This window comes from Leptodactylus fuscus, chromosome 5 (genome assembly GCF_031893055.1).
Source record: "Leptodactylus fuscus isolate aLepFus1 chromosome 5, aLepFus1.hap2, whole genome shotgun sequence".
Lineage (NCBI taxonomy): Eukaryota > Metazoa > Chordata > Amphibia > Anura > Leptodactylidae > Leptodactylus > Leptodactylus fuscus.
The window spans coordinates 457,659-477,020 of record NC_134269.1 but is presented as its reverse complement, the minus strand read 5'-3'; the positions used below and the strand labels follow the sequence as shown (position 1 = coordinate 477,020).

Sequence of the window (19,362 nt, the reverse complement as noted above, 5' to 3'; positions counted from 1 at the left end):
GCTCAACATAAGTTTTAGCTTTACACAACTCAATCTCTCCTAGTCCATTCATGTATGGGGTACCTGGCAAGACACTTTAGTGAATTTTTGGACTGTATCTGCCTAATCTGACCAAGAACTTCATCATTTAACATATAGGACCATGGCATGCAATGGACAGCTAGGTCCAACTTAGTTCTTCAAGGAGATATCTACACTAGTCACCAACCAGTTGTAAAACCTAACCGTAAAACTTGGGTGTGAGATTGTGGTTATTTCCAGTTTCCCCTCCATGTCTTCTCGTCTTATTTTCCATCATCTCCAGCCAATACCAAGTAGTCAAAGAAACATTATCCTAATAAGTAGGATAGCACATGGCTTGCTCAATGGACTTTTTGATCTCTTGGTTCCTCAAAGTATATACAAGTGGATTCAGCATTGGCGTCACCACTGCATAGAAGACTGAAGCCACTTTATCTTGGCTCGTAAAGACGCTAGAAGGAGGACGTAAGTAATTGAAGAAAACCGTTATGTAAAAGACTGAGGCACACATGAGATGTGAGGAGCACGTGCTGAAGGCCTTCTTTCTGCCCTCGGCTGATGTCATGTGAAAAATTGAAGAAAGTATGAACACATATGAAAATATGATGGTCAGGAATGGGATTACAGTCCCGACACCCACAATACAAACTGTGACCATTTTACAATAGAAGGTGTCGGAGCAGGACAGTTTGAGAAGCGGTGGGATGTCACAGTAGAAGTGGTCGATGAGGTTTGACCTGCAAAACCGGAGACTAAACGCACAACTGGTCTGGGCTGATGACTGTAAGAAGCCCATGGAGAAGGCTACAGAAACAAGATAGAAACACTTCTTCTTAGTCATCATAGACACGTAACGGAGCGGGTGGCAGATGGCAACGTAGCGGTCATAGGACATGGTGGAGAGAAGGAAATTTTCGCTTCCTCCTAAGGCTGCATAGAAGAAGAACTGGAGAGCACATCCATTAAAAGAGATGACCTTCTTCTCCAAGAAGAGATCAAAAATCAGTTTTGGAGTAATGGTGGAGGAATAGAAGATGTCTATGAGAGAGAGGAAACCCAAGAAGTAGTACATGGGAGAGTGAAGTCTGGAGGTCTTGTAGACCAGAGCGATAATGCCAAGGTTACCTATTATAGCCGTAGTATAAACAAGTAAGAAGAAGACAAAGAGAATCGGTTGTAGCATCTCATCATCGGTCAGTCCCGAGAACACAAATATCGTCACTTGGGTCGCGTTCACGAGGTCCATGAAGTCCGGCCTTTGTAGTGAAGGATAAACACCAAGATTAACAAGTCACAATTACTGTACAAAGCAAGCAATGGCCTAAAGGCTAGAAGGGTCACAAGTGTATCAGAGGTTACCAAAATGTCAACTCATCATTGAACTGATGTGGAAATAGAACATTCCATTATGTAATAAAGCTGCTTCGGATCTCGGCCAGCTCTGTGCAGCACAGTGGGTTTTATCCCACCAGGGCTTGCTTTGGGTCGGATTATCCACATCATAAACTACAGCCCCATGGTGAGTTATTCCCTGGCTATACACACAACACAAATTACAAAAACAAGCCAACTGATAACATGAGGGTGAGGTACAGATATTGCAGCCAACTCTGCCAAACCGGACTCAGATCACCGTACAAGAGTCAGCTCAGGAGAAGGAGGAGGAATATTTGTGGCCCTAATATGGAGTCTAAAATGTGAAACGACCTGTAAATGTCTAATTGATGTAACTTCCCAGATCTAGGTTATCAGTATCTATATACAGGTACTAGGTATGGTCTGTGCTTTACACTGCACCAACCTGCGACTTTATCATACAAATGGTCCTTCTACTGCATTAAATGGATTGTTTGGTGAGTAAAAATCACTCAGGTCAGATCACACCGGTGAGCAACCATAATGTCAGCTAACTGATCCCCTCAACACTTCCAACACTGCCCAGGTCCCTCACCAGTATCTACTCCCTGGTACCTTGTGTTTTACAGGAAAGGACCTCCCCGATCACTGGTCCCTGCATTGTCCTCCCTCAGCCGATCACTGGTCCCTGCATTGTCCTACCTCAGCCGATCACTGGTCCCTGCATTGTCCTCCCTAAGCCGATCACTGGTCCCTGCATTGTCCTCCCTAAGCTGATCACTGGTCCCTGCATTGTCCTACCTCAGCCGATCACTGGTCCCTGCATTGTCCTCCCTCAGCCGATCACTGGTCCCTGCATTATCCTCCCTCAGCCAATCACTGGTCCCTGCATTGTCCTCCCTCAGCCGATCACTGGTCCCTGCACTATCCTCCCTCAGCCGATCACTGGTCCCTGCATTGTCCTCCCTCAGGTGATCACTGGTCCCTGCATTGTCCTACCTCAGCCGATCACTGGTCCCTGCATTGTCCTCCCTCAGCCGATCACTGGTCCCTGCATTGTCCTCCCTCAGCCGATCACTGGTCCCTGCATTGTCCTACCTCAGCCGATCACTGGTCCCTGCATTGTCCTCCCTAAGCCGATCACTGGTCCCTGCATTGTCCTCCCTAAGCTGATCACTGGTCCCTGCATTATCCTCCCTCAGCCAATCACTGGTCCCTGCATTGTCCTCCCTCAGCCGATCACTGGTCCCTGCATTGTCCTCCCTCAGCCGATCACTGCTCCCTGCACTATCCTCTCTCAGCCGATCACTGGTCCCTGCATTGTCCTCCCTCAGCCGATCACTGGTCCCTGCATTGTCCTCCCTAAGCCGATCACTGGTCCCTGCATTGTCCTCCCTAAGCTGATCACTGGTCCCTGCATTGTCCTACCTCAGCCGATCACTGGTCCCTGCATTGTCCTCCCTAAGCCGATCACTGGTCCCTGCATTGTCCTCCCTAAGCTGATCACTGGTCCCTGCATTGTCCTACCTCAGCCGATCACTGGTCCCTGCATTGTCCTCCCTCAGCCGATCACTGGTCCCTGCATTATCCTCCCTCAGCCAATCACTGGTCCCTGCATTGTCCTCCCTCAGCCGATCACTGGTCCCTGCACTATCCTCCCTCAGCCGATCACTGGTCCCTGCATTGTCCTCCCTCAGCTGATCACTGGTCCCTGCATTGTCCTACCTCAGCCGATCACTGGTCCCTGCATTGTCCTCCCTCAGCCGATCACTGGTCCCTGCATTGTCCTCCCTCAGCCGATCACTGGTCCCTGCATTGTCCTACCTCAGCCGATCACTGGTCCCTGCATTGTCCTCCCTAAGCCGATCACTGGTCCCTGCATTGTCCTCCCTAAGCTGATCACTGGTCCCTGCATTATCCTCCCTCAGCCAATCACTGGTCCCTGCATTGTCCTCCCTCAGCCGATCACTGGTCCCTGCATTGTCCTCCCTCAGCCGATCACTGCTCCCTGCACTATCCTCTCTCAGCCGATCACTGGTCCCTGCATTGTCCTCCCTCAGCCGATCACTGGTCCCTGCATTGTCCTACCTCAGCCGATCACTGGTCCCTGCATTGTCCTCCCTAAGCCGATCACTGGTCCCTGCATTGTCCTCCCTAAGCTGATCACTGGTCCCTGCATTGTCCTACCTCAGCCGATCACTGGTCCCTGCATTGTCCTCCCTCAGCCGATCACTGGTCCCTGCATTATCCTCCCTCAGCCAATCACTGGTCCCTGCATTGTCCTCCCTCAGCCGATCACTGGTCCCTGCACTATCCTCCCTCAGCCGATCACTGGTCCCTGCATTGTCCTCCCTCAGCTGATCACTGGTCCCTGCATTGTCCTACCTCAGCCGATCACTGGTCCCTGCATTGTCCTCCCTCAGCCGATCACTGGTCCCTGCATTGTCCTCCCTCAGCCGATCACTGGTCCCTGCATTGTCCTACCTCAGCCGATCACTGGTCCCTGCATTGTCCTCCCTAAGCCGATCACTGGTCCCTGCATTGTCCTCCCTAAGCTGATCACTGGTCCCTGCATTATCCTCCCTCAGCCAATCACTGGTCCCTGCATTGTCCTCCCTCAGCCGATCACTGGTCCTTGCATTGTCCTCCCTCAGCCGATCACTGGTCCCTGCATTGTCCTACTTCAGCCGATCACTGGTCCCTGCATTGTTCTACTTCAGCCGATCACTGGTCCCTGCATTGTCCTACTTCAGCCGATCACTGGTCCCTGCATTGTCCTCCCTCAGCCGATCACTGGTCCCTGCATTGTCCTCCCTCAGCCGATCACTGGTCCCTGCATTGTCCTCCCTCAGCCGATCACTGGTCCCTGCATTGTCCTCCCTCAGCCGATCACTGGTCCTTGCATTGTCCTCCCTCAGCCGATCACTGGTCCCTGCATTGTCCTCCCTCAGCCGATCACTGGTCCCTGCATTGTCCTCCCTCAGCCGATCACTGGTCCCTGCATTGTCCTCCCTCAGCCGATCACTGGTCCCTGCATTGTCCTCCCTCAGCCGATCACTGGTCCCTGCATTGTCCTCCCTCAGCCGATCACTGGTCCCTGCATTGTCCTCCCTCAGCCGATCACTGGTCCTTGCATTGTCCTCCCTCAGCCGATCACTGGTCCCTGCATTGTCCTCCCTCAGCCGATCACTGGTCCCTGCATTGTCCTCCCTCAGCCGATCACTGGTCCCTGCATTGTCCTCCCTCAGCCGATCACTGGTCCCTGCATTGTCCTCCCTCAGCCGATCACTGGTCCCTGCATTGTCCTCCCTCAGCCGATCACTGGTCCCTGCATTGTCCTCCCTCAGCCGATCACTGGTCCCTGCATTGTCCTCCCTCAGCCGATCACTGGTCCCTGCATTGTCCTCCCTCAGCCGATCACTGGTCCCTGCATTGTCCTCCCTCAGCCGATCACTGGTCCCTGCATTGTCCTCCCTCAGCCGATCACTGGTCCCTGCATTGTCCTCCCTCAGCCGATCACTGGTCCCTGCATTGTCCTCCCTCAGCCGATCACTGGTCCCTGCATTGTCCTCCCTCAGCCGATCACTGGTCCCTGCATTGTCCTCCCTCAGCCGATCACTGGTCCCTGCATTGTCCTCCCTCAGCCGATCACTGGTCCCTGCATTGTCCTCCCTCAGCCGATCACTGGTCCCTGCATTGTCCTCCCTCAGCCGATCACTGCTCCCTGCATTGTCCTCCCTCAGCCGATCACTGGTCCCTGCATTGTCCTCCCTCAGCCGATCACTGGTCCCTGCATTGTCCTCCCTCAGCCGATCACTGGTCCCTGCATTGTCCTACTTCAACCGATCACTGGTCCCTGCATTGTCCTCCCTCAGCCGATCACTGGTCCCTGCATTGTCCTCCCTCAGCCGATCACTGGTCCCTGCATTGTCCTCCCTCAGCCGATCACTGGTCCCTGCATTGTCCTCCCTCAGCCGATCACTGGTCCTTGCATTGTCCTCCCTCAGCCGATCACTGGTCCCTGCATTGTCCTCCCTCAGCCGATCACTGGTCCCTGCATTGTCCTCCCTCAGCCGATCACTGGTCCCTGCATTGTCCTCCCTCAGCCGATCACTGCTCCCTGCATTGTCCTCCCTCAGCCGATCACTGCTCCCTGCATTGTCCTACTTCAGCCGATCACTGGTCCCTGCATTGTCCTCCCTCAGCCGATCACTGGTCCCTGCATTGTCCTCCCTCAGCCGATCACTGGTCCCTGCATTGTCCTCCCTCAGCCGATCACTGGTCCCTGCATTGTCCTCCCTCAGCCGATCACTGCTCCCTGCATTGTCCTCCCTCAGCCGATCACTGGTCCCTGCATTGTCCTCCCTCAGCCGATCACTGGTCCCTGCATTGTCCTCCCTCAGCCGATCACTGGTCCCTGCATTGTCCTCCCTCAGCTGGTCCCTGCATTGTCCTCCCTCAGCCGATCACTGGTCCCTGCATTGTCCTCCCTCAGCCGATCACTGGTCCCTGCATTGTCCTCCCTCAGCCGATCACTGCTCCCTGCATTGTCCTCCCTCAGCCGATCACTGGTCCCTGCATTGTCCTCCCTCAGCCGATCACTGGTCCCTGCATTGTCCTCCCTCAGCCGATCACTGGTCCCTGCATTGTCCTCCCTCAGCCGATCACTGGTCCCTGCATTGTCCTCCCTCAGCCGATCACTGGTCCCTGCATTGTCCTCCCTCAGCCGATCACTGGTCCCTGCATTGTCCTCCCTCAGCCGATCACTGGTCCCTGCATTGTCCTCCCTCAGCTGGTCCCTGCATTGTCCTCCCTCAGCCGATCACTGGTCCCTGCATTGTCCTCCCTCAGCCGATCACTGCTCCCTGCATTGTCCTCCCTCAGCCGATCACTGGTCCCTGCATTGTCCTCCCTCAGCCGATCACTGGTCCCTGCATTGTCCTCCCTCAGCCGATCACTGGTCCCTGCATTGTCCTCCCTCAGCCGATCACTGGTCCCTGCATTGTCCTCTGTCACGGAGCAAAGGTATACGTCTTCCTCCGGATGGTCTTTTGAATCAACACGGACGCAAGAGGTCGGGAGACAACAGCAATTTATTGTAATCCACAAAGTTAGTAGCCGGCAGCGGTCACATCAACCGTAATAACAATAAGTCCACAGAAGTCACAATCCAATGATAACTTTGGTTCCTTGGTCCTGTAACTATATCCTGGCTCTCTGCAGAGCTGTGCACAGGCCGGCTAACACATACTAACTGCTAGCTACATCTATATACTAAACTGTTACTTCCTATATCTGTGGGTGGGAAGGGCTGAGTCACAGATCCTTCCCCCCTCACCTATACCAAGGAGAGCAGACTCCCTGTCTACTATGGACAATGCACCATCCAACATCTTCTTGGAGACACTGATCAGATTATCTCCACCCATTGTCCTCACTGGTCCTCACTAGTTAGAGGTATTTGCATACAATGTGCTAACACACTAGACCCTAATCAGCCAACTACACACTGATGTTTACAACAGGTTAGAGAATACATTCCACATGAAATATATATTACACATGGCCTATAGTATAGACTCTAACCATCCCGTGACAACCCCTCCCCCTCTCAAAACATGTGCATGACACAATTGGCCTACACAGGTAAATTGGGGAATGCACATCAGTCTCTATAGCTCATATGTCCTCCTGCCGGGATAACCCATCCGCGTTCTGGTGTTGGCTCCCTCGGCGGTACTGAATGGTAAAGTTGTAGAGTTGAAGGGCTGGCATCTGGCAAAAAATCCGGTCGATCCATGTTGGCGTCTCTCTGAGCTTGGCTTCGGGTCACTGCTCCCACAAAGTGGCACTGTAGATTTCCAACATCGTTGCCTAACAGAACATCGGCCGGCAGCCCGCTCATCACACCAATTGTGCATCGTTTTGGTCCATAACCATAGTCGAGTTCCACGGTAGCTTTAGGAATACGTTTCCGAGTACCTCCTGCCAACTCGATAGAAAGGCCAGGGCCCTCCTCTAGGGCCTCGGGTCGAACCACTCGGGGGTCCGCTACCGTTAGGAAAGCTCCCGAGTCCCGGAATCCAACAACTGTTCGGCCATCCAGTAGGACCTCCTGCAAGTGCTTCCGCTGAAGGTTTGCGGGATGTGTGGCGGAAGGCTGAATCCCATAGACCCCTGGAGGTGGAACAGATGGGTCATTCATGGAGTCATCTGGAAATGGGGCCAAACTTTCAGTCCTAGGGGTGGTTCCCAGGTAGTGAATAGGCCGGGATGCCACGGTGGCCCGTGCCCCCATGTTAACAGGGCAACTAGCTTGCAAATGTCCAGGCCGCCCGCACCCAAAACATCTGCGCTCTAGCATTCTTCCAGTAGGTCGTTGTCTAGGGACAGGGTTGTTCATAGCTGGAGGCCGATGGGCTGGGGCAGGGGTAGAGGGGGAATTGTAATCCTGAGGCCGGGCACGAAAGGTGGGTGGCTGGCTGAAGGGTGTCTGGCGGACTGTGGTAGTTTTCCGCTCCTCTGCAAACAACCTCTTCCACTGCGGCTTGATGGTCAGGCCCTCATCTGCAAGGGAAGCAGCTTGCTCCACTGTGGCTGGGTTCCGTTCCAGCACCCACTCACGGATCTCAGCGGGGCACTGGGAAAAGAACTGTTCCTTAAGTATGACTTGGAGGATCTTATCGACTGTGACAGCCTCCTCTCCTTCTAGCCAGCGCTTGCATGCTTGCTTCAACTTGTGGGCGAACATGTGGAAGGAGCTTCCCCCATTGTAAGACAAAGAGCGGAATTGAACTCGGTAGGTCTCTGGAGTGACGGCATAATACTTCTGCACCGCTCTTTTAATGGCCTCATAGTCCCGCTGATCACTAGGGTCCATGGCTCTGAGAGCTTCCGCAGCCCCATCTCGTAGGTGCCCCACCAGATACCGGACCCAATCCTTCTCTGGGACTTCCATCAGGTGGCACTGGTGTTCGAAGTCCTGAAAATATCCATCAACATCCCCAGCCGCTTCATCAAAGGTCTTGAAGTGTTTATGGGAGACATATGGTGGTTCTCTCACTGTTGGGCTGGGGGTCGACGTTTGATTATAATTCCGCGTAGTTATCTCAGCCATTCGCATTTCATGCGCCATTCTTTCCTTTTCATGCGCCATTCTCTGTTCCTCCTTCTCCGTTTCCTGAGCCCTCTGTAATGCTCTACTCCTTTGCTCTGCAGTTGCTCCTAGCCCCAGCACTGCCAACTCCTCCTCATACAAAACAACCCATCTGCTCTTTTGGGTCTGTACCTGCCACTCCCGTATCTCTCCAGTCTCCTGGGGGCAGCCCTCCTCATGGTCGCTTTGCAGGGTCATCTCCTCCAGTGCCTCGATCAGTTGATCTTTCGTTCTTCCCTGGTAACTCAGGTTTAGTTCCCGGGCCCTTACTTGTAGACGTGCCATAGTCCAGTTCCTGTATTCTGAGGTTGTGGCTCCATTAATCGCTGAGCTGCTGTAGTCCATCTCGCTGTCCGCTGTTGATCCCACTGCTGCCACCAGTTGTCACGGAGCAAAGGTATACGTCTTCCTCCGGATGGTCTTTTGAATCAACACGGACGCAAGAGGTCGGGAGACAACAGCAATTTATTGTAATCCACAAAGTTAGTAGCCGGCAGCGGTCACATCAACCGTAATAACAATAAGTCCACAGAAGTCACAATCCAATGATAACTTTGGTTCCTTGGTCCTGTAACTATATCCTGGCTCTCTGCAGAGCTGTGCACAGGCCGGCTAACACATACTAACTGCTAGCTACATCTATATACTAAACTGTTACTTCCTATATCTGTGGGTGGGAAGGGCTGAGTCACAGATCCTTCCCCCCTCACCTATACCAAGGAGAGCAGACTCCCTGTCTACTATGGACAATGCACCATCCAACATCTTCTTGGAGACACTGATCAGATTATCTCCACCCATTGTCCTCACTGGTCCTCACTAGTTAGAGGTATTTGCATACAATGTGCTAACACACTAGACCCTAATCAGCCAACTACACACTGATGTTTACAACAGGTTAGAGAATACATTCCACATGAAATATATATTACACATGGCCTATAGTATAGACTCTAACCATCCCGTGACATCCTCCCTCAGCCGATCACTGGTCCCTGCATTGTCCTCCCTCAGCCGATCACTGGTCCCTGCATTGTCCTCCCTCAGCCGATCACTGGTCCCTGCATTGTCCTCCCTCAGCCGATCACTGGTCCCTGCATTGTCCTCCCTCAGCCGATCACTGGTCCCTGCATTGTCCTCCCTCAGCCGATCACTGGTCCCTGCATTGTCCTCCCTCAGCCGATCACTGGTCCCTGCATTGTCCTCCCTCAGCCGATCACTGGTCCCTGCATTGTCCTCCCTCAGCCGATCACTGGTCCCTGCATTGTCCTCCCTCAGCCGATCACTGGTCCCTGCATTGTCCTCCCTCAGCCGATCACTGGTCCCTGCATTGTCCTCCCTCAGCCGATCACTGGTCCCTGCATTGTCCTCCCTCAGCCGATCACTGGTCCCTGCATTGTCCTACTTCAACCGATCACTGGTCCCTGCATTGTCCTCCCTCAGCCGATCACTGGTCCCTGCATTGTCCTCCCTCAGCCGATCACTGGTCCCTGCATTGTCCTCCCTCAGCCGATCACTGGTCCCTGCATTGTCCTCCCTCAGCCGATCACTGGTCCTTGCATTGTCCTCCCTCAGCCGATCACTGGTCCCTGCATTGTCCTCCCTCAGCCGATCACTGGTCCCTGCATTGTCCTCCCTCAGCCGATCACTGGTCCCTGCATTGTCCTCCCTCAGCCGATCACTGCTCCCTGCATTGTCCTCCCTCAGCCGATCACTGCTCCCTGCATTGTCCTACTTCAGCCGATCACTGGTCCCTGCATTGTCCTCCCTCAGCCGATCACTGCTCCCTGCATTGTCCTACTTCAGCCAATCACTGGTCCCTGCATTGTCCTCCCTCAGCCGATCACTGGTCCCTGCATTGTCCTACCTCAGCCGATCACTGGTCCCTGCATTGTCCTCCCTCAGCCGATCACTGGTCCCTGCATTGTCCTACTTCAGCCGATCACTGGTCCCTGCATTGTCCTCCCTCAGCCGATCACTGGTCCCTGCATTGTCCTCCCTCAGCCGATCACTGCTCCCTGCATTGTCCTCCCTCAGCCGATCACTGCTCCCTGCATTGTCCTACTTCAGCCGATCACTGGTCCCTGCATTGTCCTCCCTCAGCCGATCACTGGTCCCTGCATTGTCCTCCCTAAGCCGATCACTGGTCCCTGCATTGTCCTCCCTCAGCCGATCACTGGTCCCTGCATTGTCCTCCCTCAGCCGATCACTGCTCCCTGCATTGTCCTCCCTCAGCCGATCACTGGTCCCTGCATTGTCCTCCCTCAGCCGATCACTGCTCCCTGCATTGTCCTCCCTCAGCCGATCACTGGTCCCTGCATTGTCCTATCTCAGCCGATCACTGGTCCCTGCATTGTCCTCCCTCAGCCGATCACTGGTCCCTGCATTGTCCTCCCTCAGCCGATCACTGGTCCCTGCATTGTCCTCCCTCAGCCGATCACTGGTCCCTGCATTGTCCTCCCTCAGCTGGTCCCTGCATTGTCCTCCCTCAGCCGATCACTGGTCCCTGCATTGTCCTCCCTCAGCCGATCACTGGTCCCTGCATTGTCCTACTTCAACCGATCACTGGTCCCTGCATTGTCCTCCCTCAGCCGATCACTGGTCCCTGCATTGTCCTCCCTCAGCCGATCACTGGTCCCTGCATTGTCCTCCCTCAGCCGATCACTGGTCCCTGCATTGTCCTCCCTCAGCCGATCACTGGTCCTTGCATTGTCCTCCCTCAGCCGATCACTGGTCCCTGCATTGTCCTCCCTCAGCCGATCACTGGTCCCTGCATTGTCCTCCCTCAGCCGATCACTGCTCCCTGCATTGTCCTCCCTCAGCCGATCACTGCTCCCTGCATTGTCCTACTTCAGCCGATCACTGGTCCCTGCATTGTCCTCCCTCAGCCGATCACTGCTCCCTGCATTGTCCTACTTCAGCCGATCACTGGTCCCTGCATTGTCCTCCCTCAGCCGATCACTGGTCCCTGCATTGTCCTCCCTCAGCCGATCACTGGTCCCTGCATTGTCCTCCCTCAGCCGATCACTGGTCCCTGCATTGTCCTCCCTCAGCCGATCACTGCTCCCTGCATTGTCCTCCCTCAGCCGATCACTGGTCCCTGCATTGTCCTCCCTCAGCCGATCACTGGTCCCTGCATTGTCCTCCCTCAGCCGATCACTGGTCCCTGCATTGTCCTCCCTCAGCTGGTCCCTGCATTGTCCTCCCTCAGCCGATCACTGGTCCCTGCATTGTCCTCCCTCAGCCGATCACTGCTCCCTGCATTGTCCTCCCTCAGCCGATCACTGGTCCCTGCATTGTCCTCCCTCAGCCGATCACTGGTCCCTGCATTGTCCTCCCTCAGCCGATCACTGGTCCCTGCATTGTCCTCCCTCAGCCGATCACTGGTCCCTGCATTGTCCTCCCTCAGCCGATCACTGGTCCCTGCATTGTCCTCCCTCAGCCGATCACTGGTCCCTGCATTGTCCTCCCTCAGCCGATCACTGGTCCCTGCATTGTCCTCCCTCAGCCGATCACTGGTCCCTGCATTGTCCTCCCTCAGCCGATCACTGGTCCCTGCATTGTCCTCCCTCAGCCGATCACTGGTCCCTGCATTGTCCTCCCTCAGCCGATCACTGGTCCCTGCATTGTCCTCCCTCAGCCGATCACTGGTCCCTGCATTGTCCTCCCTCAGCCGATCACTGGTCCCTGCATTGTCCTCCCTCAGCCGATCACTGGTCCCTGCATTGTCCTCCCTCAGCCGATCACTGGTCCCTGCATTGTCCTCCCTCAGCCGATCACTGGTCCCTGCATTGTCCTCCCTCAGCCGATCACTGGTCCCTGCATTGTCCTACTTCAACCGATCACTGGTCCCTGCATTGTCCTCCCTCAGCCGATCACTGGTCCCTGCATTGTCCTCCCTCAGCCGATCACTGGTCCCTGCATTGTCCTCCCTCAGCCGATCACTGGTCCCTGCATTGTCCTCCCTCAGCCGATCACTGGTCCCTGCATTGTCCTCCCTCAGCCGATCACTGCTCCCTGCATTGTCCTCCCTCAGCCGATCACTGCTCCCTGCATTGTCCTACTTCAGCCGATCACTGGTCCCTGCATTGTCCTCCCTCAGCCGATCACTGCTCCCTGCATTGTCCTACTTCAGCCAATCACTGGTCCCTGCATTGTCCTCCCTCAGCCGATCACTGGTCCCTGCATTGTCCTACCTCAGCCGATCACTGGTCCCTGCATTGTCCTCCCTCAGCCGATCACTGGTCCCTGCATTGTCCTACTTCAGCCGATCACTGGTCCCTGCATTGTCCTCCCTCAGCCGATCACTGGTCCCTGCATTGTCCTCCCTCAGCCGATCACTGCTCCCTGCATTGTCCTCCCTCAGCCGATCACTGCTCCCTGCATTGTCCTACTTCAGCCGATCACTGGTCCCTGCATTGTCCTCCCTCAGCCGATCACTGGTCCCTGCATTGTCCTCCCTAAGCCGATCACTGGTCCCTGCATTGTCCTACTTCAACCGATCACTGGTCCCTGCATTGTCCTCCCTCAGCCGATCACTGGTCCCTGCATTGTCCTCCCTCAGCCGATCACTGGTCCCTGCATTGTCCTCCCTCAGCCGATCACTGGTCCCTGCATTGTCCTCCCTCAGCCGATCACTGGTCCTTGCATTGTCCTCCCTCAGCCGATCACTGGTCCCTGCATTGTCCTCCCTCAGCCGATCACTGGTCCCTGCATTGTCCTCCCTCAGCCGATCACTGCTCCCTGCATTGTCCTCCCTCAGCCGATCACTGCTCCCTGCATTGTCCTACTTCAGCCGATCACTGGTCCCTGCATTGTCCTCCCTCAGCCGATCACTGCTCCCTGCATTGTCCTACTTCAGCCGATCACTGGTCCCTGCATTGTCCTCCCTCAGCCGATCACTGGTCCCTGCATTGTCCTCCCTCAGCCGATCACTGGTCCCTGCATTGTCCTCCCTCAGCCGATCACTGGTCCCTGCATTGTCCTCCCTCAGCCGATCACTGCTCCCTGCATTGTCCTCCCTCAGCCGATCACTGGTCCCTGCATTGTCCTCCCTCAGCCGATCACTGGTCCCTGCATTGTCCTCCCTCAGCCGATCACTGGTCCCTGCATTGTCCTCCCTCAGCTGGTCCCTGCATTGTCCTCCCTCAGCCGATCACTGGTCCCTGCATTGTCCTCCCTCAGCCGATCACTGCTCCCTGCATTGTCCTCCCTCAGCCGATCACTGGTCCCTGCATTGTCCTCCCTCAGCCGATCACTGGTCCCTGCATTGTCCTCCCTCAGCCGATCACTGGTCCCTGCATTGTCCTCCCTCAGCCGATCACTGGTCCCTGCATTGTCCTCCCTCAGCCGATCACTGGTCCCTGCATTGTCCTCCCTCAGCCGATCACTGGTCCCTGCATTGTCCTCCCTCAGCCGATCACTGGTCCCTGCATTGTCCTCCCTCAGCCGATCACTGGTCCCTGCATTGTCCTCCCTCAGCCGATCACTGGTCCCTGCATTGTCCTCCCTCAGCCGATCACTGGTCCCTGCATTGTCCTCCCTCAGCCGATCACTGGTCCCTGCATTGTCCTCCCTCAGCCGATCACTGGTCCCTGCATTGTCCTCCCTCAGCCGATCACTGGTCCCTGCATTGTCCTCCCTCAGCCGATCACTGGTCCCTGCATTGTCCTCCCTCAGCCGATCACTGGTCCCTGCATTGTCCTCCCTCAGCCGATCACTGGTCCCTGCATTGTCCTCCCTCAGCCGATCACTGGTCCCTGCATTGTCCTACTTCAACCGATCACTGGTCCCTGCATTGTCCTCCCTCAGCCGATCACTGGTCCCTGCATTGTCCTCCCTCAGCCGATCACTGGTCCCTGCATTGTCCTCCCTCAGCCGATCACTGGTCCCTGCATTGTCCTCCCTCAGCCGATCACTGGTCCCTGCATTGTCCTCCCTCAGCCGATCACTGGTCCCTGCATTGTCCTCCCTCAGCCGATCACTGCTCCCTGCATTGTCCTCCCTCAGCCGATCACTGCTCCCTGCATTGTCCTACTTCAGCCGATCACTGGTCCCTGCATTGTCCTCCCTCAGCCGATCACTGCTCCCTGCATTGTCCTACTTCAGCCAATCACTGGTCCCTGCATTGTCCTCCCTCAGCCGATCACTGGTCCCTGCATTGTCCTACCTCAGCCGATCACTGGTCCCTGCATTGTCCTCCCTCAGCCGATCACTGGTCCCTGCATTGTCCTACTTCAGCCGATCACTGGTCCCTGCATTGTCCTCCCTCAGCCGATCACTGGTCCCTGCATTGTCCTCCCTCAGCCGATCACTGCTCCCTGCATTGTCCTCCCTCAGCCGATCACTGCTCCCTGCATTGTCCTACTTCAGCCGATCACTGGTCCCTGCATTGTCCTCCCTCAGCCGATCACTGGTCCCTGCATTGTCCTCCCTAAGCCGATCACTGGTCCCTGCATTGTCCTCCCTCAGCCGATCACTGGTCCCTGCATTGTCCTCCCTCAGCCGATCACTGCTCCCTGCATTGTCCTCCCTCAGCCGATCACTGGTCCCTGCATTGTCCTCCCTCAGCCGATCACTGCTCCCTGCATTGTCCTCCCTCAGCCGATCACTGGTCCCTGCATTGTCCTATCTCAGCCGATCACTGGTCCCTGCATTGTCCTCCCTCAGCCGATCACTGGTCCCTGCATTGTCCTCCCTCAGCCGATCACTGGTCCCTGCATTGTCCTCCCTCAGCTGGTCCCTGCATTGTCCTCCCTCAGCCGATCACTGGTCCCTGCATTGTCCTCCCTCAGCCGATCACTGGTCCCTGCATTGTCCTCCCTCAGCCGATCACTGGTCCCTGCATTGTCCTCCCTCAGCCGATCACTGGTCCCTGCATTGTCCTCCCTCAGCCGATCACTGGTCCCTGCATTGTCCTCCCTCAGCCGATCACTGCTCCCTGCATTGTCCTCCCTCAGCCGATCACTGGTCCCTGCATTGTCCTCCCTCAGCCGATCACTGGTCCCTGCATTGTCCTCCCTCAGCCGATCACTGGTCCCTGCATTGTCCTCCCTCAGCCGATCACTGGTCCCTGCATTGTCCTCCCTCAGCCGATCACTGGTCCCTGCATTGTCCTCCCTCAGCCGATCACTGGTCCCTGCATTGTCCTCCCTCAGCCGATCACTGGTCCCTGCATTGTCCTCCCTCAGCCGATCACTGCTCCCTGCATTGTCCTACTTCAGCCGATCACTGGTCCCTGCATTGTCCTCCCTCAGCCGATCACTGGTCCCTGCATTGTCCTCCCTCAGCCGATCACTGGTCCCTGCATTGTCCTCCCTCAGCCGATCACTGGTCCCTGCATTGTCCTACTTCAGCCGATCACTGGTCCCTGCATTGTCCTCCCTCAGCCGATCACTGCTCCCTGCATTGTCCTACTTCAGCCGATCACTGGTCCCTGCATTGTCCTCCCTCAGCCGATCACTGGTCCCTGCATTGTCCTCCCTCAGCCGATCACTGGTCCCTGCATTGTCCTCCCTCAGCCGATCACTGGTCCCTGCATTGTCCTCCCTCAGCCGATCACTGGTCCCTGCATTGTCCTCCCTAAGCCGATCACTGGTCCCTGCATTGTCCTCCCTCAGCCGATCACTGGTCCCTGCATTGTCCTACCTCAGCCGATCACTGGTCCCTGCATTATCCTCCCTCAGCCAATCACTGGTCCCTGCATTGTCCTCCCTCAGCCGATCACTGGTCCCTGCATTGTCCTACCTCAGCCGATCACTGGCAGCCCCTCTCACATTGTCCGATCCCCCCTGTTCTTGCCTGGTCAGATGACCTGTAGTTGCAGACAGGCTGGGGCCCCTGACCCCTGGGCTAATGTGTGAATATACAAAGTGCCACTCTCTATATTATATACAGTGGAGAGAAAATGTCTTCACACCCCTTCAGCTTCTTCGCATTTTGTCACAACCACAAACTTCAATGTATTGTCTTGAGATCTTCAGTGATAACACCACCCAAAAGTAACCCTGCCCATCCCCCTGAACACCCCGTCATCCCCCCACTGTGACACATAGGGGGTAGCATCATGTGGGGGGGAAGCAGGGACAGGGAAGCTGCTCAGAGGTGATGGGGAGATGGAGCGAAATACAGGACAGGAAGAAAACCGGAGACTGGAGGCTGCAAAAGACTGGAGACTGGGAAGGAGATTCCAGCAATGACCCGAAACCTCCGGCCCGAGCCCCAGTGACTGGTTCAGATCACAGAATATTCCGGTGAGATTACTGATCACAGGCGCTCCATCCAATCTGACTGCAAAGAAGGGGCCGAAATCTCATCTGTAGGGGGGCAAAGACTGAGCCCAAAAGACTTGTAGATGAGATTGTACCAAAGGATTGGGACAGGGGGTGAAGACTTTTACACCTCACTGTATATGACACATGAATGAGGGGATATATAATACAGTATAAGGAGTATACAGGAGGTGAAGACTTTTACAAGCACTGTATATTAGATTGTAAGCTCTTGGGTCGGACCCATTCCTATCAGCACTCTCTCTATAGGCGGCCTCCTGTAATCTCGCCTCTTACCTGCCTGCCATGTAGCGCTCACACACTGTCACGACTTCTCTCCTTCTTCCTCTCTTATACTCCTCCTTCACCTCTGTGTATTAGTCTCGCTCTCTCCGGGGCCCCTACATGACACTTGAGATTTCTCAAGCAATCTGCGTGTAATTTTTCTATATCTACCTGTAAAAACACCAATTCATCTCCAAAATGTTCATCCCCCTCCCCAATTCATAGGGAGTTAAGTCCATGGGGCAAGTTCAGTAATGTCTCCATACTTGGTGGCCCTTGTGGTTTGGGACGTCTTCGGTTGTGTTACTGGTCCATATAATAACCGGGTAGATTATCTGCCAAGGGCCCAGATTATATATAGATGGATGGGGTGGCTGAGATGACATTTAGGTGGACAGGCCGGATCACCAATATTCTCCCTCCAGGGGCCCCTCCTACCTGACACGACTACAGGTATCCAAGTCACCAGTCACCCTGCTGCGGGGTGCACCATCATATAGATATACTAGCTGGTACCCGCGACTTGGTCTGTGGTGATTGTAGCAGTGGGTATATACAGGCGCGGGTAAGGTTTTCGTACTGTGTATAAGGTATGGGATATGAAATGTAACTTTGTATCTTGTTGTTGCTGTAATTCAGAGAATCCGTGAGACTTTTGTGTAGGATGTAATTTGTATTTGAGCTGCTCTATATACGGTGTTGTGAGAAACGTTACATAGTGACTTTGGGACAGAAGGATTTGAAGTTAACCCCTTCCCGCCGATGGCATTTTTTGATTTTCGTTTTTGACTCCCCTCCTTCTAAACCCCATAACTTTTTTATTTCTCCGCTCCCCGAGTCATATGAGGTCTTAATTTTTGCGGGACAAATTTTTCTTCCTGATGCCACCATTAATTATTCTATATAATGTACTGGGAAGCAGGGAAAAAATTCTGAATGGGGTGGATTTGAAGAAAAAATGCATTTCTGCGACATTCTTACGGGCTTTGGTTTTATGGCGTTCACTGTGCAACCAAAATGACATGTCCCCTGTATTCTGTGTTTCGTTACGATTCCGGGGATACCAAATTTATATGGTTTTATTTACATTTTGACCCCTTAAAAAAATCCCAAACTGAGTTAAAAAATGATTTTTTGAAAAGTCGCCATATTCCGACAGCCATAACTTTTTTATACATGCGTGTACGGGGATGCATAGGGCGTATTTTTTTGTGGGTTCGGGTGTACTTTGTAGTTCTACCATTTTCGGGAAATGTTATTGCTTTGATCACTTTTTATTCAATTTTTTATCAGAATCAAAACAGTGAAAATATGGCGGTTTGGCACTTTTGACCATTTTTCCCGCTACGGCGTTTACCGAACAGGAAAAATATTTGTATAGCTTTGTAGAGCGGGCGATTTCGGACGCGGGGATACCTAACATGTATGTGTTTCACAGTTTTTAACTACTTTTATATGTGTTCTAGGGAAAGGGGGGTGATTTGAATTTTTAATCCTTTTTATTTATTTTTTTAAATTTTTTTACTTTTTTTCAACTTTTTTTTTTGCATTTATTAGACCGCCTAGGGGTATTGACATGGGTGGGCGGTGTCGCGGATTGTCAGAGCGGTGGGGGTCGGCAAACATGGCTGCTCCGGAGCGTTAAAGAGCGCCTCCTGGAGTATCGTTAAGGGGAGGGGCAAAGTGGTAAAGTATATGTATATGAGATTGTGTGGGGTTAGGGGTGAGGCTGGAGAGGGCAATAGGAATTTTGTGGCTTGCTATGGTCCAAAGTGTGTGAGATTGCAGAGATGGTGGTGTGAGTTTGGGTTTTGTGGGGGTCCTGGCACAAACGTATGTGCGCTATTGTGACAAAAAGTAGCCTATTGCGCAATGCAGTGTAGTGACTATGTTTGTGGAAAATTTCAGCCAAATCGGTGGAGCGGTTTTTCTGTGATTGAGGAACAAACATCCGAACATCCAAACTCACAAACCCACAAACTTTCACATTTATAATATTAATAGGATATTCCAAACTCTTTCTTTATGGTTAGTTGGATCATGTGATCACAGCTCTGGCTCCACCCCCTTGTTCTTCTGTATGTCTACCTATGCATAGAGTGGCGGTGAAAATATTATCTCATGGAACTCGTGTCAGTCATGCAGTGAATAGCTGTGAGTGCTGTGTGCAGAATCTCCAGTGTATCCTGGAGGAAAACCTATGACAAGGGAATCCCAGTGCTCCTGAAAATATTACAACAAATGAGCTTTATTAGCATTACCAAAGAATAAAAC

The 19,362-nt window shown here is 53.9% G+C and overlaps 1 protein-coding gene across 1 annotated transcript; it reads right to left on the bottom strand.

Moving 5' to 3' along the window:
- Positions 1-334: 334 nt before the first annotated feature.
- Positions 335-1,267, bottom strand: LOC142204213 (olfactory receptor 5AP2-like). The gene has a single exon (XM_075275522.1). It carries the CDS (start codon positions 1,265-1,267, stop codon positions 335-337), a length of 933 nt encoding a protein of 310 aa, XP_075131623.1.
- Positions 1,268-19,362: the final 18,095 nt, after the last annotated feature.

Coding starts and splice junctions, on each gene's coding strand:
- LOC142204213 (XM_075275522.1), bottom strand. CDS start 1,267: ATGGACCTCGTGAACGCGACCCAAGTGACGATATTTGTGTTCTCGGGA.